The sequence below is a fragment of the Pleurodeles waltl genome, chromosome 4_1, assembly GCF_031143425.1.
Source record: "Pleurodeles waltl isolate 20211129_DDA chromosome 4_1, aPleWal1.hap1.20221129, whole genome shotgun sequence".
Taxonomy (NCBI): domain Eukaryota; kingdom Metazoa; phylum Chordata; class Amphibia; order Caudata; family Salamandridae; genus Pleurodeles; species Pleurodeles waltl.
The window spans coordinates 733,894,965-733,921,777 of record NC_090442.1 but is presented as its reverse complement, the minus strand read 5'-3'; the positions used below and the strand labels follow the sequence as shown (position 1 = coordinate 733,921,777).

General features: G+C 42.4%; 1 protein-coding gene across 1 annotated transcript in view; it reads right to left on the bottom strand.

Annotated features, from left to right (window-relative positions):
• The window catches only part of LOC138288093 (collagen alpha-1(VII) chain-like), a 963,348-nt gene that overhangs the window by 68,588 nt on the left and 867,947 nt on the right, over positions 1 to 26,813 (bottom strand). The window contains exon 94 of the mRNA XM_069229319.1: positions 13,765 to 13,842. Coding sequence (XP_069085420.1) covers positions 13,765 to 13,842 — 78 coding nt within the window. The remainder of the gene's footprint in view (positions 1 to 13,764; positions 13,843 to 26,813) is intronic.

Sequence of the window (26,813 nt, the reverse complement as noted above, 5' to 3'; positions counted from 1 at the left end):
AATGCTAAAGTGTCGTGTGCCAGGACCCTTACGATATAGAATAGGAGAATGATGATGCTCCTCCTTGGTCCCTATGTAAAGTGGCAGTCTAAATTTTCTAAAGTGTCATGTGTTAGGACCCTTATGGTAAAAGGAAGCATCTGTAAGTATGAGTGGGAGAAATAATAATGTTCCTCTTGGTCTTTATATGAAGTGCTGATGCCTCCAGGGAGTTTAATTTATTAAAATGTCATGTACCCGGACTTTTATGATATAAAATATAAAATAATAATGTTCCTCCTTGGTCCTCATTTAAAAGGTTGATGCCTCCTAAGATTTCGATTAACTAAAGTGTCGTGCCAGGACCTTCATGATATAACACAGGAAAATGGTAATGTCCTCCTTGATCCCAGTGTAAAGTGCTAGTGCCTCCTAAGGGTTTAATTTCCTAAAGGTTTATTTGCTAGGACCTTTATGATAAGAAGAAGCATCTATAGATAGGAGGGGACACCCAAGATGCCCCTCCTCAAACCTTATGTAAAGGTCTAATACTTTGTAACAAGTAAACTCACTACAGTTCCTGACTGAGGCTTTAATGACTACAAGGAGCACCCAAGATTACGATGTAAAATGGGAGATAATGATGTCCCTTCTAGGTCCTTATTCAAAGCGCTAATGCCTCTTGAGAGTAGATTACCACAAGATGTAAGATACTCAATGGGACCAAAGCAAGTCTGGCATATTGATCTATTGGTGATGATAATGTGACCAACACCGCATTTTACACCGCACTTAATCCAGTATTACAGAACCATGACCTTGATACCATGCTTATCCATCTAAGATTAATGCACTCTAAATTCATGTACTAGAGCACAGATTCAAAAGAAGGGAGGGTATAACCTATTAGATATGCAAAAATGTAGGAGATCCACATCAAACGTTCAACATCCAGATAGAGGTGGTATCTCATATTAGGTCAATGGGGGTAATCGGAAGTAGAGTGTAATGAAAGACAGTTTCATAGAGAATCCAAGATACCAAGGTGAAGCACAGGAAAAGTGTTTATTCCAGTTTAAGAGGTCCCATCCACCATGTCCAACTGCCAGCTTTCTCTGTCACAACCCTTACATTCCATGATGACATATAAATGTTCTAATCTAGCACAAGGGTTCTTCACTTGGCAGTGCCATAAACTTATTGACAAATACTACACACCTCCCTTCTTTATTAAACAAACTAATAAATAAATAACTAAAACAAAAAATATTTATATGTAACAAATAAAACATTTACGATTACAACACACAAGTACCCTCACTCTAAAACATATATAAAAGAACTGAGAATTCCATTAACTATAGTATCTACTTAACATATTCCTTTAAATATTTTGGGGTTACAATTTTTCTGGAAGATTTTCTGACACTTGTTGATGAAACAGGATCATCCAGTCTATCATTAAGTTCTCTCCAAAACATCTTACAATTGAGTACCACCACCCGATTGAGATTCTAAGTTTTAGGATCTTCTGTTCTGACTGCATTGTTGAACAGCTTGACCACTCCTACAGGTTTTGACCTATCTATACCTCTCCCTTTCTTCACGGGTTTTCGAATGAGTACCCAATCTCCCACCTCAACCTTTGTTTCTCATACAGACTTCCTTGAATCAAAATTTCTCTTTTGGGCTTCTATTTTCTTTTGCTCCCTCATTCTCCAATGATCGTCTGATACTATCTGGCCTGTTCTCAACTCCATATTATTCACCCATGTGGGCGCTACAAAGGTATTAGGATGTCTGGCTCTAAACAATTCAAATGTTGTTTTCCCAGTAATGGAATGAGGTGAGATTCTATACGCTTCAACCCTTTTCATCACCTCTCTCTCCCAACTTAGCCCATTGTCCTTGGCCATAGCTATAGTTTCTTTTAGCACCCTATTGAAGCGCTCTACCATACCATTGGTTCCAGGATGGTAAAGCGCACATTTCTTGTATCGTATGGAACAATCTGCTAAAAATATTTCCATTTAGTTAGAAACCAATTGTACCCCATTATCAATGGGGATAAACTTGGGAATACCCTCTCTCCCAAAAACTTCTTTCAGAAAACCAATAACATTTTGGGTTTTTTAAGTGAATATATATATGTATTCATATATATCTATATCAGTATTGATATCTGTTAGAAATGGGGTCTCTAGTTGGCAGTGATTTGCACCCTGTCCAAGTATGAACCCTCACTGTAGTCAGGGTAAGGGAGTCACACAGCTAAGCTCACCCCTGCTTGCCCCCTTGGTAGCTTGCCACGAGCAGCCAGACTCATCTCAGAGGCAATGTGTAAAGTATTTGCACACACACACAGTAACACAGTGAAAACACCACAAAAGTACTTCACACCAGTTAGAAAAATAGCCAATATTTATCTGAAAAAAGCACGACCAAAATGACAAAATTCCAACATACATACAAGTAAAGATATCACTTTTTAAAAGTGGAAAAGAGTCTTAACCCATAGGAACCAAAGATTGTATCTTTTTAGCACAACGTATGTGGGATGAGTCAAAAACAAAGACGATGCGGGCTGCAGTGGAGGTGAGGCACTGAAAAGCAAAGTGATGCGTCGGTTCCATACCGCACAAGGGAGGTGATGCATTGATTCTTTCCTCACTGGACAGACAATGCATTGGTTCTTTACAGGCACGGGAGGTGATGTATCAATTCTTTCATCACAGTAAAGGTGATGTGTTGATTTCAAGGCACGCAGCCTTTGTTCCTTACTGGAGTGTGGGGTGAATAAGAAATTGACACCCCAGGGACAATGCATGGAAACTGCAGATGTGCTGCAGATGTGCTGTGTTGATGGGGCCACAGAGAAACAGGAGCTGCATCGATTCTGCAGCCACGAGATAGGCACTGCATCTATTATTCAGCAGCAGGACAGGCACTGCATTGATTTTTCTGCTGCAACGCATCAGTGCTTGGGTTTTCTTTTTCAGGTCACCAGCTTACACTTCTAAGAGCCCAGCGACTGGAGTTGGCACCACTGTTACATAGCCATTTAGTGAGGTCTGTGGGCACGTGTTTTTAGCAACTAGGCCTACCGCTTGTGCCCTTTAGCCCAGTTCCATTTTATTTTGCTTTGTTTTTATTATTTCAGAATTAGCCACATTTGTTTTATTTTCTTTATTTAGTTGTTCTTTCAACTAGGAAAGCATTGCGTTTCTTATCACAGCATTCTTTCCACTTTGTGCTTTCCTCAAGACTAGAGCGAGATAGGGTTGCCGGCACAAGTGGTACACTGCGTCGCAGAAACACACACATTCTTACAGGGGGACATTTTTCTCAGAACATCAGCTGTTTTAATGTAAAAACACGTTTCTGTCCCATGCAGGTTAGAGGGAGATTCCAGCCAGATGACCACAACCGCATGCTGATTGACTTTGCTACAGCTGTTTGCTGAGACTTCCAGTTCCCTGGACTACATGAGGATGATGTCTCTCTAGACAACAGGCTTCCTTGCTCAGGTATGGAGGATGATGTATTCCCAGGGGGGAATCCTGAAGAGAGGATTTGGGCTTATCATGCTGTGCTCTAACATAGCTTAGGTAGGAACCGCATGTATTTCACATACTAACAGTATGGTTGGACTTTTCCTGTGTTTCACTTTTCTTGTCACCATTTTGCTTCTATTATGTTTCATGATTCTAATTATTGCAATTCATGCCATTTTATCTAAGGTGCAGTTGTTTAACAAATCGCAGTGAACTATTTTCTGCCTCTGTCTGTCTTTGAATGTGTAAGACTACTGTAACTGAGAGAAAAGAATGACACCTGATTTACCACAATTTCCCTGAGATGTCATCTTGTCATGCGCCCGATTACCACAAATCATCCCTGCTCTTGGGCAGAGATGAGGGGCTGCTAGCTGCGCAGAACCAGATTAGGCAGACAGATGTCACATGGTGTGTGATTGGACTCAGTTCCCCACAATTCAGGTATGCTACGGCCCGAATCCAGCGGCCTTATTAGGATCATGAAAGCCCACCAACATGGCGCTGCCAACATTTGGTCAGGCACTGATTTTCGGATCTTCCTGAGTATCTTTTTCTCACTACGTGCTAAAGGCACCCCAATACTATATACGGAGACATCTGTGGTATTCAGGATTTCTTCCTCAACTAGGTAGGTAGTACCTATACGATGCTGTAGGTTGTTCAAGCTTGAACCTCAAAAGGATCAATCCCCATTTGGTGTCCTTATCTCTGAACAGATATATCCACCATGACAAACCCACAACGGGTGGTAATTGCAGTAAACATGTGACCTCCCTTCACTGCTCATTTGCTAGCAAATGGCCTCACAGGCCAGGGGGGTCCTGTAACATTTGTAGTTGAGGCTCATCCAGCCTACAGAACAGAAATGTTCTACTCTTGGGTCACCTGTCCAGCAGTTGATGGGAACACAAATACATTTCATCACTACACATCTCCTAACACACCTGTACAATACAGAGCTTATGCATATTTAGAGATACCTCTATATTTTCAAGACCATAATAACTGGCTTGATGGTGCCTTACCACATACAATATTGCATGTTAGTTTAGGTCATCTGAGCAATGATGTTCCTACCTGGCCTTTATTGGCCACATCCTGATGCAGCCACCTTTGCGGTAGCTGAGGTTTACTACTTGTACGCTGTGCTTACAACAATATACAGACTGTTGGTACAGTTCGTAATGCAAACATTAAATACTAATCCAGTATGAGGTGCCCCAGTGCAACCATATGCAGTCACACCAGGCATTAACCTTGTGACTGTGCATTCGATCATGGGTAAAGTTCCCGCCAAATCGGAGGAGATTCCATTTTGGTTAGCTCAGAAAATAAATGCCCTGGAAGCAGTTTTTCTCCATAAGGGACCTCAGGATAAACAAAGAATACTCATTATGTGCTTGCCATTTGGAATGGTTCCCACAATAGATAACTGCACTACTTGGGGCACGATATTTGAAACACTGTATACTACCTCACATGGTACACTAACACTTGCCAATCTTGCGACACTTGCCAGAAGTGTTAAAACAAATTCAAGATGAAAACGGGGCTACCCTGGCCCTGGATTTGGGGATTCAATTAATGGTCAATTTTGCCACTGTATCTTCTATATATTAAACAATCTTAAAGGGTAAGCAGTTGTGCTAGCAGCGCGCATGCAGCTGCAGGACTTTTCTGTACACAATCCAGAACATGAGCTGCCAACAATTATCGGTTAGACCTACTCTAGTATTGGTAGAAATAGTCTGGGAGCCAGACCAATTAAACCACACTTCGAGGGTAAATCCAATAAGGATTCTACAAAGCAAGCACCTAAGTGTTCTAAACAACAGTGGGATAAACAAAAACAAACACCTAAAAAAGAGAGGGGAGACTCTCCACATTCGGAGACCCCTCAAAACCACTATAATCTTAGAAATAGAGATAATATAAAAACGCCTGATAGATATCAATATACTGGTACACGCCAATCGCGTTCCCTTCAGGACTCACCAGATAAATGCAGTGAGAGAGGTGGGCGGTCAGGGCAGCAAACAGAGTACAAGAAACTGAGAAAGGACTCACAATGCTCGTCAGAGCTTTCTGTTAAGAAAGAAGAGAAACTTCCTCAACAAAAACTCCAATTCAAAAATAAAAAAGTGGCAGCGATTTCTATACAAAAGGCCAGTCATTATGAGAGCTTTGCTGAAGAACAAGAAGAGGGCACTGGCACTGCTAGACAGCGCGGCAGAGGACACAGTAGTTCGCCGGAATCTTCAAGAGCATCTGGAGGTGAAAACAACTGATGACTTCTTACAAGTTGAGACTTCGGACATGCGCAAAAGGGTGTATAAACTAAAATTACAACTAGAAGGAGACAATGAGTGCACAATAGAGGCCTTCTTTTGAGGTCACATTATTACCATTTATGATATTTTATTGGCCGAAAAGGATTGGCCACCCGTATTTGTCAGTAATTTTCCAAATGGGTAAGACGTAATTGAACCCTCTTTCTCACCCTTTGTTCCCAGAGCGCTCAGGGAGGTTTAGTCCATTATAGCACTTGTAAGTAGTGACGTAAGAAGTTTTAACACCTTAGGCTCACAGAAACACATTTGCAGACTCCCACTAGGATATAGAAATAGTTCCGGATTGTTTTCAGCTTGTGTTACTTCAATCTTCCACAACACTGACCCAGAGACATTATCCTACGTAGATGATGATCTTGTTCAGCATGTAAGATGGGTGGGCCGCATTGTTGTGGATTTTACTGAATTAGGCTACAAATTCTGTTTAAAAAAACACAAATAGCCTTCCTTAGTGTGCTGTTTTTGGGATAAAAACTCAGATGAAGGCAAGACCCTAGCGCCGCAATTTTTAGAAAAATGTGCACTACTACAACCACCAAACACTATCAAAAAGCTCCAGTCACTGTTGGGCTTTTTAAACTTTGGCATAACATACATTCTAGATTATGCACAATGCATCAAACCAATATATGACTTAATACACTCTGACTTTTCAAATAAATGTTGGACAGTTGAACACACACCTTCTTAGAGCATTGCAACAAGACATGGTTGCAGCTAAACAATTACACACAAGAGACAACAAAACACACTTGTTCATCAGAGTAATTGCTGGTGCCATTGGTTTCACCTGTGTACCATTCAATGAGGGTGATACTGTACCTATTGCATACAAATCATATTTGTATTCCACAGCTGAACAACGCTTTGCTCCCACCGGAAACATTCTGACTACTGTTCAGATGGCTGTCATTAAGGAGAGACCGCTGACCTAGGGGAAACACATCATTGTTGTATCTCCAATCCCAGCCCTTGAGGCTGTCACTAAAGCCAGCGTTCCTAACTCTAAGGCACTGCATCCACGTTGGATTCAATAGGCAACATCTCTGATGGGCACAGATGTTAACTATGTTTTTGACCCTAAATTACAAACTGAATAATTCTTACAATATGAACTGGAATACCCAGTTCCAGCAAACATATTGCCTATTGTACAATATCAAACAATTATGTACACTGATGGCTCAGCCCAGCCCGCAGTAGGCACTAAACATCAATAATCAGCCACCTGCATGGTCGTGAGTGGCTAAATGAAAGATGGTGAATTCCATCTACAACACACTTACACTGAGACCTTAGGGGACTGCACTGCACAATCAGCAGAGCTCAAGGCTCTGTTGATTGCACTAGAACACACGGACCCAGGAGAGTTAGCATTAATCATCTGTGATTCGTATTACTGTGTCCAGTCCCTCAATGAATATCTGCATTACTGGCTCCAGAATGGGTTCAGAGATTCCAAATGCAACACCATCAAACACAGACTCCTGTGGGGGAAAGTAGCAGATCTGAAGGAAACGTTACCCAATGTCCATGTAGTTCATACATTGGGACATCAACGTGTTGGACTACACGTTACTGGCAATACCTTGGCTGATGAAGTGGCCAAGTCAGCAGTAGATATGGCTTCTGTTGCTGCAATAACTCGTTCATTGATGAGACCGGTTGATGAAACACTGGCTGCTGTGAAAGCTTCGACTGAAGGGAAGCCCATGCTGAAGGCATATCCTTCTAAATATTCCTACCGCATATCTGACCTCAATACTGCCCTGGTAACAATACCAGGGGTGGGTGATCATGTGAACCCCAACAAAGATCAAAGACCAGCGTTGATTAATGCAGTGCATGAGGGAGTTGCTTCTGCCCATGCTGGTGTGACAGCTAATATTTCATTGTTACAAGCACATTATTGGTGGCAAGGTCTATACAAACAGACCAAGCAGTACGTCCTTTGTTGTGACATCTGTCAGCAAATAAAAGGAGCCACTGTCAAACGTCTACCGCAAACACCCCTCTTTATTTCCAACAAACCTTTACAATGTGTGTAGCTGGACCATTGTGGGCCCCCGACCCCTAATAGTGCATACAAATACATCTTAGTCACTGTTGACTCATTCTTCAAATTTCTATGGTTATGGCCACTATGCTCGGCTGACGCTCGAACTGTTATTAAAGATTTGCAAGTCTTTATTGGCACATATGCAGTTGTGGCTTTCCAGTCGGACCAGGGACCTGCTTTTGCCTCAAGGGTATTCAGGGACACCATGTCTTCATTGGGGGTCCAACTGCATTTTTCGTCTCCATGTTATCCCGAGGGAAATAGTGTAGTGGAGCAAAGAAACTGTGATTTACAGTAATCCTTAATAGCCAGAATATTAGGCATGGGTCGTTGTTGGCTTAATCACCTGTATGGAGTCCAGAGAGCACTTAATAATCTGCCCATAAGTTCTCTTGGAGAGCGTACCTCATATGAATGCCTGTTTGGAACACAAATGTATGTTCCAGATCTTGATGGTCCTGGTGCGGTGGCATTAGGGGTCCAACTGCATTTTTCGTCTCCATATTATCCCAAGGGAAATAGTGTAGTGGAGCAAAGAAACTATGATTTAAAGTAATCCTTAATAGCCAGACTATTAGGCATGGGTCGTAGTTGGTTTAATCACCTATATGGAGTCCAGAGAGCACTTAATAATCTGCCCAGAAGATCCCTGGGAGAACGTACCCCCATATGAATGCCTGTTTGGAACACAAATGTATGTTCCAGATTTTGATGGTCAGTGTCTTGCAGAACTTACAACAGTTCTGATGATACATAGCGAGGGTCTGGTCTATCTTTTCCAAAACTCCCCCCTGGAGTTTACAAAAAGTACATGACAACCATTTGTGTCTAATGGCCACAATAACCACCCGCCTGGACGTGAAAGTGATGAGTTAAATATTCCATTTTGGACCCATTCATCGAGCTGATCTTTAGAGGCACTAATGTGTTTTTGCCATTTGTAAAATGTAGCAGGAGCAGGGATACTGGGTGCATTCAAGTCTTTAATTTTTGCCAAGCCTAAACAACTTTTCTGTTGAACATTTTCATTTAAAAAAATCATTTCAACAGGTATCAGGCATGCTCTTCCTTTCCCTTTATTTGACAATTTTTAGTTCCTCATACACTTTTCAAATCAATCGACTTCAGCCAAAATTCATAGCCTTCTATAGCCATCCAGAAAACAAAGAAATCAGAATAAATCATTTTGGTATCAGTTAATAAGATATGTTGCATTTCCATCCATTTAAAGTAATACGACTCAACATATTTAACATTGTGCCCAGAAAAATATGCAAACTTTTCAGAATATGTTTTCAGACCCCCATTGCAGGAGTTGGACATTGTTCCCATTGTGTATCATTAAAAATAGTCTTTGAGTGTAGTTGCTCTGTGAATGTAATGATGGCTATAGTAATTATAACAGAATATATCTCCATAATTTTCTTTCGATTGGTAAACATATTCACTTTTAAACAGAGTAAAATGTTGTAATTCAGATAGCATAGAATCAACTGTTTTTACATCCCAATCATCAGAAACAATTCCAGGTGTTATTACATAATTCATGGAAAGTTTAAATATATAAGGAATTTGAAGAACCTCAGTTGGACCATGTATATCAAAGGGTACTTTATCCCACACAATCCCATCAGAAATTGGTATAGCTGAAATGTTCACTAGGGACAAGTCTCTGTGGACCATATGGGATGAAAAATGTGGTTTTAGGACCTCATCCACCAGTTCCACCAGTTCAACTGTAGAGGCTGGAACGTCAGGACTCTTAGCTGAAGAGCCCAGGCAGATGAAGTCTTTGATGTCCCGGAGGCGTCTAACAGGAGGCAAGCTCAGTTCAAGTCCTTAGGGAACCTTGGAAAGCAGGATGTAGAAAGCAAGGTCCAGGCCTTTCACTCCCAGGACAGAAGCAGCAAGCAGAAGGCCAGTACAACAAAGCAATAGGCAGAGTGGCAGCCCCTCCTATGGCAACTAGCTCTTCTTCCTGGTAGAATGTCCTCAGTCCAGAAGTGTTTTAACCTTTTGGGGTCAGAGGTTCAGTACTTATACCCATTTCTGCCTTTGAAGTAGCCAAACTTCAAAGAAAAGTCTTTGTAGTGCACAAGACCCTGCCTTTCCTGCCTTGGTGCCAGACACACTCCAGGGGGTTGGAGACTGATTGTGTAAGGGCAGGCAGAGCCCTATTCAGGTGTCAGTTCCTCCCACCACTCTAGCTCAGGAAGACCCATCAGAATATGAAGGGCATACCTCAGCTCCCTCTGTGTGACTGTCTAGAGTGAATTCGCAAACAGCCCAACTGTCATCCTAACCCAGACATATATTCCACAGACAGGCAGAGGCACATAATGGTTAAGCAAGAAAATGGAAACTTTCAAAAAATATCATTTTCTAACTTACAATTTAAAAACAATTTCACCAAAAGATGTATTCTTAGATTGTGAGTCCAAAGACCCCAAAGTCTATATCCCCCTCTTCTCCCAACGAGAAATTACACTTTAGAGATATTTCAAGGCAATCCTCGTGTTACCCTCCAGGAATAGTGAAAAACAACTTTAGCAGTATTTCACTATCAGGACATTTAAAACACACTAGTGCATGTCCTACATTTTAAATGTACTGCACCCTGCCCACGGGACTGCCTTGGGCCTAACTTAGCGATGGCTTATTTGTAATTAAAGGGAAGGTTTAGGCCAGGCATGTGGGTGCACTTGTCAGATCAAAATGTCAGTTTAAAACTGTACACACAGACACTGCAGTGGCAGGTCTTAGACATGTTTACAGGGCTACTCACGTGGGTGGTGCAATTAGTGCTGCAGGCCCACTGGAAACATTTGAGTTACAGGCCTTGAGCACACATGGTGCACTATACTAGGGACTTTCTAGTAAATCAAAAATGTAAATCATGGATAAACCAAACACCAATACAATTTAGATAGAGATAATGTGCACTTTAGCACTTGTCAGCATTGGTAAAGTCAGCAAAATCAAAATTCAGAAGAGGATCAAAAACCGGAGGTCAGAAGCCAAAAAGACAGGGGAAGCCCTGCAGAATGAGCCATTTCCAACAATATCTATATGAGTGCATGTGTAATTATATATATATATGCCACTAGGTAGTTATAGTTAGGACCATTTTTACCATAGACAGAATGTTTTTTTGTTTTGCTAATAACTTTGGCGCCGTTTGATGAATGTTCACAACATTTTTCAAAACGTAAACTTTGGTCAGTTCAGGTGCTGTCTAGAAAGTTTTGGAGTGATCTGTCAAATGGGGGCCGTGAAAAAGGGGGAGTCCCAAAACACTTTTCCCCATTCTATGTCAATAGGTGTTTTCAAATTTGTAAACATAACTACAGTCAAAACTGCTGAACAGAATTACACCAAGTTGGGCAGAAAGCTAGATCTTGGTCCTGAAAGCACATGTTTTGTGATTTGGTGTAAATCCATTGAGTAGTTTTGGAGAAATTACAGTTTAAATATATAAATATATAGGGATGCAGATCCGACTGTCCCAGTGCAGATATCTGATTGGCTGTCAACACTTCAACAAGAAAGTGTTAGCAGCCAGCTTGGGGCTCGGCTTCAGGCGAGTCCCAGAAAAAAGATTAAAAAAAGAAAAGGGGCCAGGGTAGGGATACCCCTACAACTTAGCTCTGGTGCTGGTGTCCAAGAGGGACCCTGCCAGGGCTTAAAATATATATATATTTTTAAAGTTGTAAAAATCTGCAGATGAAACTGCAGATTTTTCCGATGTTTTAAAAAAAATGTGTGGTTTCCCACACTTTTAATGAAGTCCCCAAGTTGGCCAAGTTCCCGGGTCATGCTACAACTAAGGAGGGGGCCACACGGGGCCCCCCTCCTGGGCTTGCCAAAGACCCAGAGAATGCCACCTCCCGGGACTAAACTAATAAGGTATGTGGGGAGTTGCCTGACCCCCCAACAGGTCTTGGGACCATCACCTTCCTGCGGCTAATGTTTAATTAAAAGTGGGGGGGACACCTCCGAAGTACCAGGGACCGCCACACCCCTGGGCTTTAATAAAATGTAATCTGGGGGTCCACCTGGCCCCTCACAGCCATGGGGTCTGCCACCTCTCTGGGGCTTCAATAAATTATAATGAGGGGGCTACCACCTCCTTGGGGCTGTATAGGTTGGAAGTCAATGATGACCTTGGGGACAATCACCCCCGAGGGCTGGCTTCTGCTATATCTCAGGATGCCCATCCCTGGGACGTAGCTGTCTGCTGTGACTTGGCGGGAGCTTTGACAGCTCCGGCCAAGTCAGAACAAACACTTCACTTTTTGCAAGTGAGAGGTGTTAAACTGTTTTCATCTGGTTCCCTGCAAAACATTGCTCCCACATGCAGGGATCTGCTATTTAGAGCAGCTCCCTGCTTGTGGGAGCAATGTCAGCTCCTGCAGGAGATGGGGAGCCGGCTAGGACCGCGGGCCTTCAAGCTCCCCCCACGGTCCTGTCATTCTCTGTCTCTCTGCCAAAAGGGAGTGATTGTCATTGCAATGGTCTCTCCATGCAATTACTTCAAAGAGTCAGACTAGCAAGATGTTTAGTACAAATGTTATAGTTACATTTGGATGCAGAGCGGAACAGAGTCACTTCTGGCCAAATGGTCAAGGTCTTGTGCTGTCACTCAGTAGGCTGAAGGTTCAAATCCTAGTACTGCTTGGCAGAGTGTTTGTTAATTTACTAGTGTTTTGACTGTTAAACCTCCATAGTGATGGAACATTCATGTTTCTTTCCCCTCACATGTTTGGGTTATCTGTCATAGGTATGTCTAGAAGCATCACACTAAGGAGTCACCTATAGCCGTAAGGTTAGGGTCAAAGACCCTCACACTCAAAGTTGAAGGTTCTACTCCAGGTGTTTCTGTGGTCGTTTTCCTTCTTTAATTTCTTTTAAACTTCAAAAGTTTAAGGTTCAAATTGAAAGATGATCTCACTCTTTTTATTTGACAAATATATATTTCTTTTCAATTTGTCCAGAAATATCTCATTCTAAGTATATCATTCATCAACACCTAAAAAAAACTCTCAAACTCTCTCACTCTCTTTCTCCCTCTCTCAATTTCTCTCTTTCAATCTCTTTCTCCTACTCACACACCCACTTAGACCGTTATGCACCCACTCACAGACCCACTCAGACCCTTACGCACCGATTCACTGATTGACTCAGACACTGATGCACCCACTCACAGACCCACTAAGACAGACGCACCCACTGTCACATCCAAACTCTCTCACAGCCACTCTGACACTCAGATACACCCTCTCACACCTATGCTTCCACCCAAAGAGACAGGCCACGGCCAGCTCCTGACACACAGGGCCAAGGGCCATGCACAGTGGTAGTTGGATTAGCATATAGTAATGAAAATTATTTAAAAACATAGACATTCACTGAAAAAAACAAAGGTTACAGGGACGTTATAGTTAGGAAATAGAACTATAACAGGTGAATTACTATGGTTTTGTACGTTTAAAATGTGAGACTAGCTATAACATACCTGTAACCTTTTGTTTTTTAAGTTTATATATATATATATATATATATATATATATATATATACATATATATATACATATATATTATATATATTTACAGTAGTAGTACATAGAAGTACTAAGGAGCACTAAGGGTTTTTTAGGGTTAAGGGAATATTATTTTTAAATATTGAATTAAATTAAAAGCAATATTAATTTAGTATAAAACACATATAATTAAGGAATTATATAAATACATGTAAATATTTGCATGAAATATTATATTTAAAATGTGATTAAAATACATTTATGGCCGTCATACTGACCACCTCTCCTTTGTCTCCAGAGATCCCAGGGCTCCCGCGAGGGCATGGCAGTGATCGTCCTCTCTTACCTCGTCCACCCTAAGGAAAATAAGTACACATTACTTTTTCTGAGTGGGCTTTAAGTAACGCCATTCTAGTACTGGGATAGGACTTGGGCTGAGTGCCTAACTTCGTAACGTAGATGACCACTGGGGAGATGGGGTTCGGGGGGACAGTGTGTGTGTGTGTTGCGCAGACTTGACTGTTAAACTTTAACCATTCAATGTGACTATTACACCAGTCTGATTCACTCAGCAGCTCTTTCTAAAACAGTGTTTTCTTGCTATACATACTGTAAATGGTACAGTCAATTTGTGTGATTTTAATTATTACTGATTTTAAAACCGTTCACAATTTATTGTAAAATAGAGTTTTTTATCTCATGTTTTTCTTTCCAGATATAGAAGTAAGTTAGATACATAATAGAGCAGCATTTAAAAACCTATGGGTTCTGACCCACTATTTTTGATGGATTGCGAAAGTCGTGGTCGATATGTAAGTAATATTTAAACTGACGGACAAGCTACTTACCTTTGGTGCCTTATCTAGTAGAGACTATATCTAGCTGCAGATTCCTTACCTTTGAATTCTCTCCAGGCGTCAAACTGGATATGGAAAACTTTTTGCGAGCTGTACCCTTGAACACCGGTAGGTGGTGTCTACTGGCTCAGTGTCCATTGTCTGCGTTGACCACGCCAGAAATCGCATTGCAGTACCTATATAGGTACCACCCAGGTGCGCTCACTTCGGTTTCTTTTCACGACCTTTCATGCCAGAAGCGCACATCCATGAAGAACATTGACCACTGGTATGTCAAAACTAGGGCTGTGAAAGGGAAGTCCCTGCCCCTATAAATCTATTTGCAGTGCTGGGAGGATGTGTGGTTCTGTAAGGAATCTGCAGCTAGATATAGTCTATGCCAGATGAGGCATTACTGAAGGTAAATAACTTGTTCTTCTGACAGAGACGTCTAGCTGCAAATTCCTTATCTTTGAATAGATACCCAAGCAATACCATCTCTGGAGTCTGGTCTGCGAACCAATTTCATATGAGAATTTCATATTGTACAGGTAAAGTGCACATCTCTATGGACCTGACTGTCCAGGCAGTAGTGTTTGGTAAATGCAGAGTGTGCAGAGAGGCCCACATGGCTGCTTGGCAGATGTGCCCAGATTGACCCAAACTCTGCATACTAACACAGTGGTCACAGCTTTAGCTCTGGTGGAATGAGCTAGCTAGTCCTCAGGGGGTTGCTTCTTGGGCAGTACATAGCAGATCTTGATGCAGAGTACGACCTAGCAAGAGGTGGTTCACTTCTGCACTGCCGGACCATTCTTTGCACCCACATACCGTACAAAGTGTTGGTCGTCCACCCAGAACTCTTTTGTTTGATGAATGTAGAATGCCAGCCCTCTTTTTGGGTCCAGGCGGTGGAGTCTCTCCTCTTCCTTAGTATGATGTAGGGGTGCTTAAAAGTAGGCAAGGTGTTTGATTGACCTACATGAAAAGGTGTGGCCTGCTTTGCAGAAAAGAGGCCCTACAGCGAAGCACCACTTTGTCAGGATAGATGGAGAGGTAGGGTGGCTCAGGTGATAAGGCTTGCAGGTCAGTCACTCTCTGGGCAGATGTAATTGCCATAAGGAAGGCTGATTTCAATGTAAGAAGCCTAAGGGGACAGTTGTGAAGGAAAAGAGCATATATCAAAAAGGTCAGAACCAAATTAATATCTAACTGGGGCATAATGAATAGAGAAAGACGAAAGAGATAAGTAAGACATTTGAGGAACCTATGTACAATAGGAGACTTAAACAAAGAGGGTTGATCATGCAACCACAAAAAGGCAGAAATGGCAGATAGATAGCCCTTAAGAGTGCCTAAAGTAGGGCCCTGCTGGACAAGGGAAAGAATGAACAGCAGAATCTCAGAAAGAGGGGCCGAAAGGGGCTGGCTGCCAAGATGAAGTTACAAACTTCAGGAGGAAGGTCAATAGCTATCAACTGTTACTGCTCAAACTCCATGCAAAAAGATGGAGAGCCAACAGGTTTGGGTGAAGAACCTTCCCCTGCTGCTATGACAGAAGATCTCCCGAAGGGGCAGTCTGATAGCAGGATCGATGGACATGATCAATAGCTCAGGATACCAGATTTTCTGTGACCAGTCCAGAGCCATAAGGATTACTTGGCCTGGTTGTTCCTGATCTTCTTGAGAACTCTGAGCACAAGTGGTATGGGCAGAAAGGTGTACAGGAAACCTGAATTCCACTTGAGATGAAAAGCATCTCGGAGTGAGAGACACCTTGGAAACTCCAGCATGCAAAACTGCTGACATAGTGCACTCTCAGTGGAGGTAAACAGATCTAACTAAGGCTCTCCCTACTGGTGAAGGAGACCTTGTGCTACCCCTGGGTGGAGTTGCCATTCATGATCCACTAGGCATTTTCAGCTGAGTTTGTCTGATCTGCCGTTCAGAGAGCCTGCCAGATGTTGAACTACCAGGGATATGCCCTCCTGTTCTAGCCATGTCTGGAAGCGTAGAGCCTCTTGACAAATGGTCCATGACCCCATCCTCCCTGTTCGTTGAAGTACCACATGGCGGTGGTGATATCTATGAACACCTGCACTAGCCTTCCCTTGATGAAGGGCAGAAAGCCTTTCAATTCCAGTCAGATCACCTGGAGCTTCAGTGGATTGATGTGGAGTCTGGGTTCTGCAGGAGACCAGAGTCCTCTGATTTCCACCTTTCCCAGCTGGATGCCCCATCCCAGGAGTGACACACCTGTCACTACTATCAGATCTGGTTGAGGAAGGGAGAGGGATCTGCCTCTGACCCAACCGCTGTTCGTTAACCACCACTGCAGGTCTTTCACAGTCCCCTCTGAGATCTGGACCATGTCAGAGAGATTCCCCTGATGCTGTGCCCACTGGAACTTAAGATCCCACTGCAAAGCCTGCATGTGCCACCTGTCATGTGTCACCAGCAGGATGCAGGAGGCCATGAGTCCCAACAGCTTCAGAGCCAGTCTCACTAAAATCCAGAATAGAGGCTGAAACATCGGTATCATAGCCTGAATATCCTGGACTCATCTCTCAGGAAGATAAGCCCAAAACTACACTGCATCCAGAACAGCTTTGATGTGAGAGGTGGAGACGGAGTCAGGTGTGATTTTGGGACGTTTATAGTGAAACCCATTGAATGCAGGAGGTTTGCTGTAGTCTGGAGGTGGGAGACGACAGCCTGGGATGAGCCAGCTTTCAACAGCCAGTTGTTGAGATAGAGGAAGACTGACACCCCTCTGGTATGGCCAAAGGGAAGTACGGTGAACCAAAATTGCTTCTGGCCTACATTGAGCCACAAGTAACATCTGTAGGGAGGCAAGACGGGGATGTGTAAGTAAGCATCACGCAAGTCCATTCCCACCATCCTGTCTCCAGGACCCAGGGCAGACAAGACCTGAGTCAATCTGACTATTTTAAATTTCTCCTTCTCAACGAAGAGACAGATGGCTTGTAGGTCTAGAATAGGGTGAAGACCGTTGTCCTTTTTGGAACCAGAAAGTAGCAGGAATAACCACCACGGCCTACTTCTGTGGTTCCCTTGGCCAAGAGAGCTGCAACTTCCTCACGGAGAAGGATGATCCTCCATCATCCAATTGAGAGATGGTGGCATGGAGGGAGGGGTAGACTGGAAGAGGAGGAAGTAGCCCCTTCAGACAATCTGCAAAACCCACCTGTCTGAGGTAATGAACTGTCAGTGGGGCAGGTGATGGTGAACCCTGTTACCACCTGGGTGCCCATGGTGGTAAAGAGGCAGACTAGGAGGGTTCAGAGTAGTGGTTAATTTGTAAATAAAAATGTGCTGGTGCTCCAAGCTTTCCTGTGAAACTTTCTGCTGCTGCAATTAAATTGCCAAGCACAGAATACTAAGGCAGCATAATCCTCAAGCCATCTTGGGCCTCTTTAATCCATTTACAGCCACTCCCTGCCCCTTCACCTCAGTCTTGCAGCTTTCTGCTTTCTCCCTTTGTGACGCTTTTCCATCTTTCTCTTCCTCCTTACTTCCCATTACTGTCTTTTGCTCGCAGTAAATGCCTGATGCAAAAACATAAGTGCTGGCCCCCAAGCATAAGTGCAGATGTCCCCCTCAAACTAAACACTGGTTTAGAGGTTGCTGCGTGGGGCGGAGTGGGGGGACTGACAAGACTGCTGGCCACCTGACCCTCAAGGCCAGTGCATACCGCCCCCTCATTCACAAAGAGGCTGGGTAGGATGTGCAGCACGGTGGCTGGGCATGAATTGGCACAGTTGGAAGCCCCTTCTGTAACCACGAAAGGAGCGAAAGGCAGATTGTGGGAGATGAGGGGGTTCAAGAACGTGGCTGTAGCCCACAAAAAATCTGCCTTGTCTCTGAAGAGGTGGGTGCCATCGAAGGGCTTGTCCATAAGGGAAGTTTAGACATCGCCCGAAAAGCCAGACATCTTTGGTCAGGTGTGGCTTCTCAGGGCCACTGTTGTTGAAACCTCTTTGCGTAGAAACTTGGTCATGTCCAGTCCACAATGAATTGTGAACTTTGCTGTGTCTCTCCCACCCTGCTGAATTTATATGGTTTTGGGTGAGTAAATTCAATATCTAAATATAACGTCCATGCAACCTTTGTTTTTCGGTGAAAATGTAAGGTGTTTTTTATTCTGTTTCCTAACTATAATGTCCCTGTAACCTTTGCTTTTTAGTGAATTTCCAAGCTTTTTTTATACTATTTCCTAACTATAATGTCCCTGTAGCCTTTGTTTTTTTTAATGAACTTCTAAGGTTTTTTTAATTCTGTTTCCTAAGTATAACATCCCAGTAACATTTGTGTTTTAGTGAATTTTTAAGAGTTTTTTAATTCTATTTCCCAACTATAATGTCCCTGTAACCTTTGGTATTTTAGTGAATTGAATTTCTAATCTTTTTATTTACTCTATTTCATAACTATAACATCCCTGTATCCTTTGATTTTTTTCAGTGAATGTTTAAGGTTTTCTTTTATTCTATTTCCTAACTTTAATTTACCTGTAACCTCTGTCTTTTTAGTGAATTTCTAAGTTTTTTTTAAATTCTATATCCTAACTATAACATCCCTGTAATCTTTTCAGTAAATTCATATGGTTTTTTAATGCAACAAGGGGGTTGACTACAGGGCCTGGCCTGCGGCCAACCCCTGTACGTGCATCCAACCACATGCTGTGTACAGCCTTCGAGGTAAAAGCAAGGAGAATTAACACAAAAAAACGGGGGTGTTGTGTGTGCCTGATGCTTGCCTTTCACTTGTTCTCCCTGTTTTATCCTTCATCTCAGCCTCATTTTGTGTGTGCCTGCTGCTTGCCTTTCCTTCATTCTTACTGCTTTCTCCTTGCTCTCAGTCCTGTTTTGTGTGTGCCTGCTGCTTGCCTTTCCCTCGTTCTCACTGATTTCTCCTTGCTCTAAGTGCAGTTTTGTGTGTGCCTGCCTTTCTCTCGTTACCACTGCTTTCTTCAAGGCCCCCCTTGTTTCTTGCGTGCCTTCTACTTGACTTTCCCTCCTTCTCACTGTTTTCTCCTTGCACTCAGCCCGGTTTTGTGTATGCCTGCTGCTTGCCTTTCCCTCCTTCTCACTGCTTTCTCCTTGCCTTGCTCTCAGCCTTGTTTTTTTTGCTTGCCTGCTCCATGACTTCCCCTCCTTCTCACTGCTTTCTTCTTGCTCTCGGCCCTGTTTTGTGATACCTGTTGCTTACCTTTCTTTCATTCTCACTGCTTTTTTCCTTTCTTCCCCACCCCCCCCAGTGTTTTCCCGGTACCTGCTGCTTGCCTTTCCCTCCTTCTCACTGCTTTCTCCTTGCTTTCAGCCTTGTTTTGTCCATGCCTGCTGCTTACCTTTCCATCCTTCTGACTGCTGTCACTAGTAGGTAGTTATAGACCAACTTTCCATAGGAAAAGTGTTTTTTGTTGTGCCAATAACTTTGCCACCGTTTGCCGAATCCTCACGAAAATGTCAAAACTAGTTTGCCACTCACTTCAACTACTGTGTTGAAATTTTTGGGGTGATTTGTCAAGCGGGGGCTTGGAAAAAGGGGGGTCTCAAAATGCATTTTCCCCGTTCAGTTTCTCAAAGATATTTTGAACATGACTATAGCTGGCGCTGCTGGATGGAATTATACTAAATTTGGCAGAAAGGTAGCTTTTGGTCCAGAAAGCATGCTTTTTGTGATTTGGTGTAAATCCGTACAGTAGTTTTTGGGGTATTAAAAGAAAAAGAAATCTAGATATCTAGGGGCACAGATCCTCTGTGGATCCGACAGTCTCTGTGCTGAAATCTGAATGAGTGCCAAAACTTCAACTAGTGTTGCAGCCATTTTGGGACTGAGACTCAGCTGAGCCTTTAAAAAAAAAGTAAAAATAAATTAAAGGGTGCAGGGTATAAATTTCCTGACCCCACCAGCCCTAGTGCTAGGGTACCCCAGGCACCCCGCCAGTGGAAACTGCGACGGATCCAGTGAAAATTTTAAAAAATCAAGTGCAGGTACCTATGCTTAGTTTTTTATGAGCCCCCGGGTTGGCCAGGTCCTGTTGGATTGCGGCATTTGAAAAAAAGAAGATGCCCCCCTTATTCAGGCTCCTTTGAGTTCCAGGGACCACCAAGTGCCCAGGGTTTTATGAGAATAATGGAGGGGGGCTGCATGGAGCCCCATCTATAGGCTTCTTAGAGCCCCAGGGACCACCACCTCGCCGGGACTTTTTATTATAAATGCAGAGGGCCGTGCAGACGACTCCTCATGTTGCATGGGATAGACCTGAGAACCACCACCTCCCTAGGGCGTACTTGAATTATTGGAGGGGGCCGAGCAGGCCGCACCTCCATAGCCTTCTAGGGCCTCGGGGACCACCACCTCCCTGGGGCCAGAACTTACAATTAAGGGAGAGGGAGGCAGCATGTTCCCCCTACCGGGCCATATGCAGCCACGGGGACCACCACCACCTCATTGTGACCCATTCAAACTAAAAGGAAAGGGGCCATGGGGACCCCCTCCTGGAGCTAATAATAGGCAGGGCCGGCTCCCTATCTCCTGAGTTTCCCACCCTCATGAGGTAGCAGTTTGTTTTCTCTTGGCAGGAGCTTTGACAGCTCCTGCCAGGCAAGTCCAAACTGTAAAAACTGTAAGTACGCTCCCAGCGGGCAGGAGCAGGAAAACTGCTCCTGCTCGCTTGGAGCAGACTTTTCAGGTAAATATAACTCGGGCCTCCCCATGGACTGCTAATTACCCCAGATATTACATCACTCATGACATTTTCTATGATATAATTGATAATATCACTGTAATATTTGCAGTAAAATTATTGATGAGAAAACTGTGCATGGCGAGGGCGCGAATTATAGTTACCTTAGGGCACAAGTTATAGTTACTTGAAACAACTCTAACTATAACAGCTGAATTTCTACGGTTTTGTGTAAAATCTAAATCTAGCTATAACGTCCCTGTAACCTTTGTTTTTTTAGTAAATTTCTAAGGTGTTTTTTAATTCTATTTCCTACCTATAACATCCTTTTAACCTTTGTTTTTTTTCAGGGAAATAAATATGTGTATATATACATATATATCAATACATATATATATATATATATATACAGATATATATATATATATACATATACATCTACATATATATATATATATACACACACAGACATTATTTTAACACAATAATGGATGTGAGGCCTTACCCAATGCAGAAGGGGTTTCTCAGATTTTTTTAAATTACTGGAATCAAGCCCACGATTTTTAGAAGATTTTGCAGAAGCCAATATTTTTCTCACAGTCATTGATCAAATGGCGTGGGCAAGGTTGTAGCTGGTTGGCTGGTTGGGTTGCAAAAGTTTGTTGTCACAAAGTTGGGTTGACGATCTAAAACGTTTGGGAAGCATTGTAGTAGAGCGATGCAAAGGTGGATAGATTACAGACACACAGATAAAAGGGTGCTGAACGATTTAGCCTATCAAACTGTCAGACAGCGACAGATGATAAATAGTGGATAGTGGGAGTCAAGGGATGGATGCATTTGTAGGTGTGCTAACATCACTGGTATGAAGGTAACGGTGCGTGCTTGAATGTATGGGAAGATGTAGATGCATTTATCGGTGGGTGTGTGGATGAATGAACAGATGAACGTATAGGTGGGTGTGGATGGATAAATGGCCCAGGATGGTTTGACAAGTGAAAGGAAAGAGACAGGTAGAAATACAAGATTGAAGATTTAACTTTTTAGGTTCACTGGCGTTCAATACTTTCATCCCTCCATCCAGCCCACACTGGTGTTTCCCCTCCACCATGACCTGTGAGTCCTGGCTGTTCACTGTGTGGGCTCAAGTTGTGATGCCTTCTTGCTACTAAACGAGGGGGCAGGGCCTCTTCGAGGATTAATGAAGTCTGTATCAGGGCCCTCACTAGGCCTTATATATGAAAGCTTCAGCCTTTTCAAATATGTATGACAAGGCTCATTTACTTTGCTCATTGATGATTTTTCCCTCGTGAATTTGAGGGTGGAGCTGGCTGCGGTTTGTAGGCGAAAAACTCAAGAATATGTGAATTTGGGTGAGGGTGATGCATCCATGAATTAACGTTACCTCTGCTCTCAGAAGCGTAGCGTCAATAATTACTTCAAGTGCTGAAAATGACATTGCACCTAACATGTGTCTCATCATTCTTTCATTCATTCGTTGACGATAACCAGAGTCCACAGGCCCAAGACTCCATTCAATATTTAAGAAGCTTTACTGCTTTACACGCAATGCCCTAATATGCACCAGCCTGACTTTCATCAATGCAATACGGCTAAAGAGACTGGAATCTCTCTTTGCCTTTGGGAAATAAGGGTGCACAAAGTTTCATGTGCACCTTTTTTGTTGGGGTTTATTACTTGGACTCTGAATTGGATTTTGTTTTTATTTCCGGTGTTACCACAAGTAGGCAGGTACCCTAACCAAGGAGAGGTCTGCCTATGTGCTTGAACGGCTGGCCGTGTTTTCAGCGCTGAGTAGATGTTTATGCCCTTTGACCCTGTTTTCGAGGACTTAACAAGATGTCTAGGGAAGTGATCCTTACATGAAAGACAGAGGAAGGTAGCCAATCAGATGGTGTTTAGTTTACAGTAATACAAACATGAATGTACGGAAGTTTTATCTATAAACTCAGAATCTACAGGGTAAATATTTGCCTGGCTAGTCCTGATGTTTTGCTATGTTAAATATGTGTATTTAAATAGCAGTATTTGTTGCCGTTTGTCTTAGAGGAGAACATCTGCCGTTTCCTTTTCAACTAATGTCAATTTCCAGCTAAGTCGCAGTTTAAAAGCGCATGTTACGCCTCATTGTAAAACAAACATTTGCAATGTAATGGGTCTCGCGTTTACTCGAGTTAAATCAATTAGCGTTGTAGACTTCTAACCGGACTTTTCTTGCCAAATAAACTGAAAAGTAAAACAGTTTCACATAAGCGAGCCGACGGACCCCATTAGCGCAAAGCAAACACACAAAGGGAAACATAAGTTTGCTTGCAGTAAAGCGTATGGGCAAAAGTGCAATTATCCATCTAACCGGCAAAAGTACAATTATCCATGTAACTGAGTCGACATCATGCAAAGTGCTCGACTACTGCCCAGCGAGATCGCGCTGCCTATGAACTAAAGAGAAAAAGTAGTCCAGAAACCATACGGAAAACATGGAGCCTCATATGTTTTCAGTAGTTGGCCGGTGAGGTCTAAGAGGGCTAAACACCGGAAAAGGCACTAATGAAATCAAACGAATTGTAAAAGACAGGCAGAGGTGAGCTGAAGAAAGCACTGTTAAGGTGATTTAAGCTGAGTTCGAGACCTTGCTGCAACAAAATGTATAGAGTTCCCTTTTAGTGCAACGCACGCAAAGAATTAATTTCAGGTCAGTAGAGTGGGTTGCTTAAAGACTGTAAAATTTGATGACAGGTTGCCAAATTCTGGGTAAAAGAGTAAAACAGAGGCAGCAGCTCTTTTATTCAGGTGCGGGGAGAGGCGGATGTTTCTTAAGTTGTGTTAATTTAAGGGTTGGGAAGACAAAGATCCTGAATCACTAAGATGCAATTAGCTTTGGGGATTTCAGATTGTGACTCCCCTACGAGTGGTAGCTCCATGAAGGTCAATTCACCAAAAGGCCAGGGGTAACGGAAGTGACATCACAAACGATTTGACCTTTACGTTCACTCCAGACAACATGCATTTAAAAGCATTTGTTACTTACCTCAGCTGTCAGGAAGGGTTGCAGTCCTGCTAACGGGACTCCATTTTTATTATAATAATAGTGAGTATTATTATTCACTATTACTGTCATAAAAACTTTGAAAAAGACAAGGAAATTGAAACTTCGACCAATGTCCATATAGGCGATCTGCCCCATTGTTCCTGGCACGGATTTAGCCACCGCTGAGGCCAGGGGTCGCAAATGCAGTGCCAGGGGTCCCTAGGGGCAAACCAGGGGTTGCAGCTGTGACCCCTGGCAACTCCTAAATTACGTCCATGGGTTACTCGTGCTTACATAGCACTGGTATCTCCAGGCGTAGGCTCACTTCTTGGTCCAGTGTGCTGTGTACAAAAGAGACATAACACATGGTCATTCTTGGATATTTATCATGCCACTAACCTGGTTTATGACTCCAGAAAACCTTCCATGTGGGTTTCACACAGCTAGTCACATGCCCTACTGTGGGAAGTTTATTCTAAACATTCCTTTATCACACAGCCAGGGTGATCTGGAAACAGGGTATTTTCAGACTCATTTGGGGAATCAAAAATGCCACACTTTGTGGCTCACACAGTGAGGAGATGTTCCTTCTCTTCTCTACCACAGGCAGGGATATCTCCTCTCTCTCTAGTGGTGTATACTCAACAGTGTCCCATAATGAATCTGGGGATACAGCAAACATTGGGAGACTGACACTCCTTTAAGTGAGTTGGTGTGATTTCAATTTCTCCCAACTCCTGATATAGCAAACATTTTAGCTCTGTTCCTCATGTCACTAAAGTCAGCAGACTGACAAGTTTTAGTCACAAACATAGAAGAGAGAAAAACTAATGCAGAAAGCTGCACTGACATGCATTTTAAATGTGCACTTTGTTTGTATCTCAAACTCAACATTGGTGCCTTTCTAAATTAATCACATGCTAGAAAGTTAAAGATTATGTTAAAATGTAATTTAGACTTTAGACTAAGTGCACCTTGAAACAGTTTTATATTTCTAATGATTAATGAGTGTTTTATGAGTTTAAAGATACATGCAAAAATGAGAAAATTGCACTTCTCTGTTATACTTAATGTAATGCAATAAAGTTTTTACAATTTACGATGAAACTTACTACTTATACTGATGCTATATTATTAATGATGAATTTATAAAGTCTGCATAGTATGTGCTTCATTAACATGTATTTTTTCCAATGCATTTTATATTTTCTTATGTTAGCATAACTAAGGCCCACAGAGCTTACATTTTGCATTCATCTAAACATGCTGAATTGTTTTTTCATAACCTGAAGTCTAACTTCAGATTTCTTTCCCATGAGAAGAAAAGTCCTACTTCTAAAAAGTCTATTGTTTAGCAGTAGAAGATGAGCTTATTTTGCATTGAAAAGTTAATATTGCAGAAGCATGGCATACTTTTGTTTCAAACCGGAAATTGTCGGACTGTTGCAACCTGAAGTTTTTTAATATTTTGATTGGATGATGCCCCTTTTTCATAATATTGACTTATCTGTGAACACCAATTGGAACATTTCATGTGGATTAATATGTCATTATTGATCGAACTTTGCTCAGACGTTTCTGAGTTCCCAGAGGTCTCCTGATTCTTGAAGATGCCTTGCTGACGTGACGCTTTGCTGATGAAGATTCCTTGAATGCTGTATCCGTTGAAAAGGTATCGTTCTCCCTACCAATTGTCATTGCCCCTTGAAATTACCTTTATGTTAGATACTCCACTATGCTGATGCTTATTTTATTTTTCATAGTTAGTGTCCTGTAACCCAAGTTATTCAATATTTCCAAATTATTTTTGTCCCTTTTTGTATTTTGGCTGCATGTGTTACTCACCACACAGGTATGTCCCTCATCTGGGTAGCTGTAGCGTCTACCTGTGCCCAGCTATTGATTATTGTCTTGATTGAATTTAAATTTACCAAATGGTTGTGCAATATGAGAACCATATGATTTCTGGCACAGATATTTCTGTTAACTTTCTGTATTATTTTCTTGAATGCTTAGTTTCGTTAATGTTAGTACGCCTGAACTTATTTTGTCGCCTTGGGCTACCCTTGGTGATTATTTATCTCTATAACTTGGTTTTATGCATAGTCTACATGAATTTGAGCTTGTGTTTGTAATAAAGCTTGAATTATATTCCTGATTGGAATTTTCCTTCTATGGCCACATTGGTCATGGTGTCTACAATACTGGGCTAGTGTTGAAGTAAATTGTTTATGGTTCACCACACATCCTACTGTGTCAAAAGGTTAGTCGACCTCAATGAGCATTCGATTCCTGGAAAGCATGAAAAATGCGTTCACACTCCTAACTGGGTCCAGCTAAATAATGAGCTTTGTCTGAAATTCCTCCCTTGAATTTTTGATGCTTCAGCAATGGCTCTGGGCTAAAACCTAGATGTATGCTCTTTTACCCACTGTGGTGAAGTAAGGTTTTCATTTGTCATCATAGGGCGGAAGATTTATTAGTGACTTCTTGCATCTCCCTACTTTCTACTTAATCAGTGCAGTAGCCCCGCCTGGGTCTGACAATTCCTCTGCATACTTTTTTTCTTGTCTGAGGAAAGCCTGCTAAGACAGAGAGCCTAAGGGAGTTTACCCATGCATGGCCTTAATGAGTCCAAGTGGGGTTAATGAGCACGCAGCATTCACACCCCTGTATTCCCTCAGGTTCAGTCCTTTCTGAAGGTACAGACACTTGTCTTGTCATGATCTACCC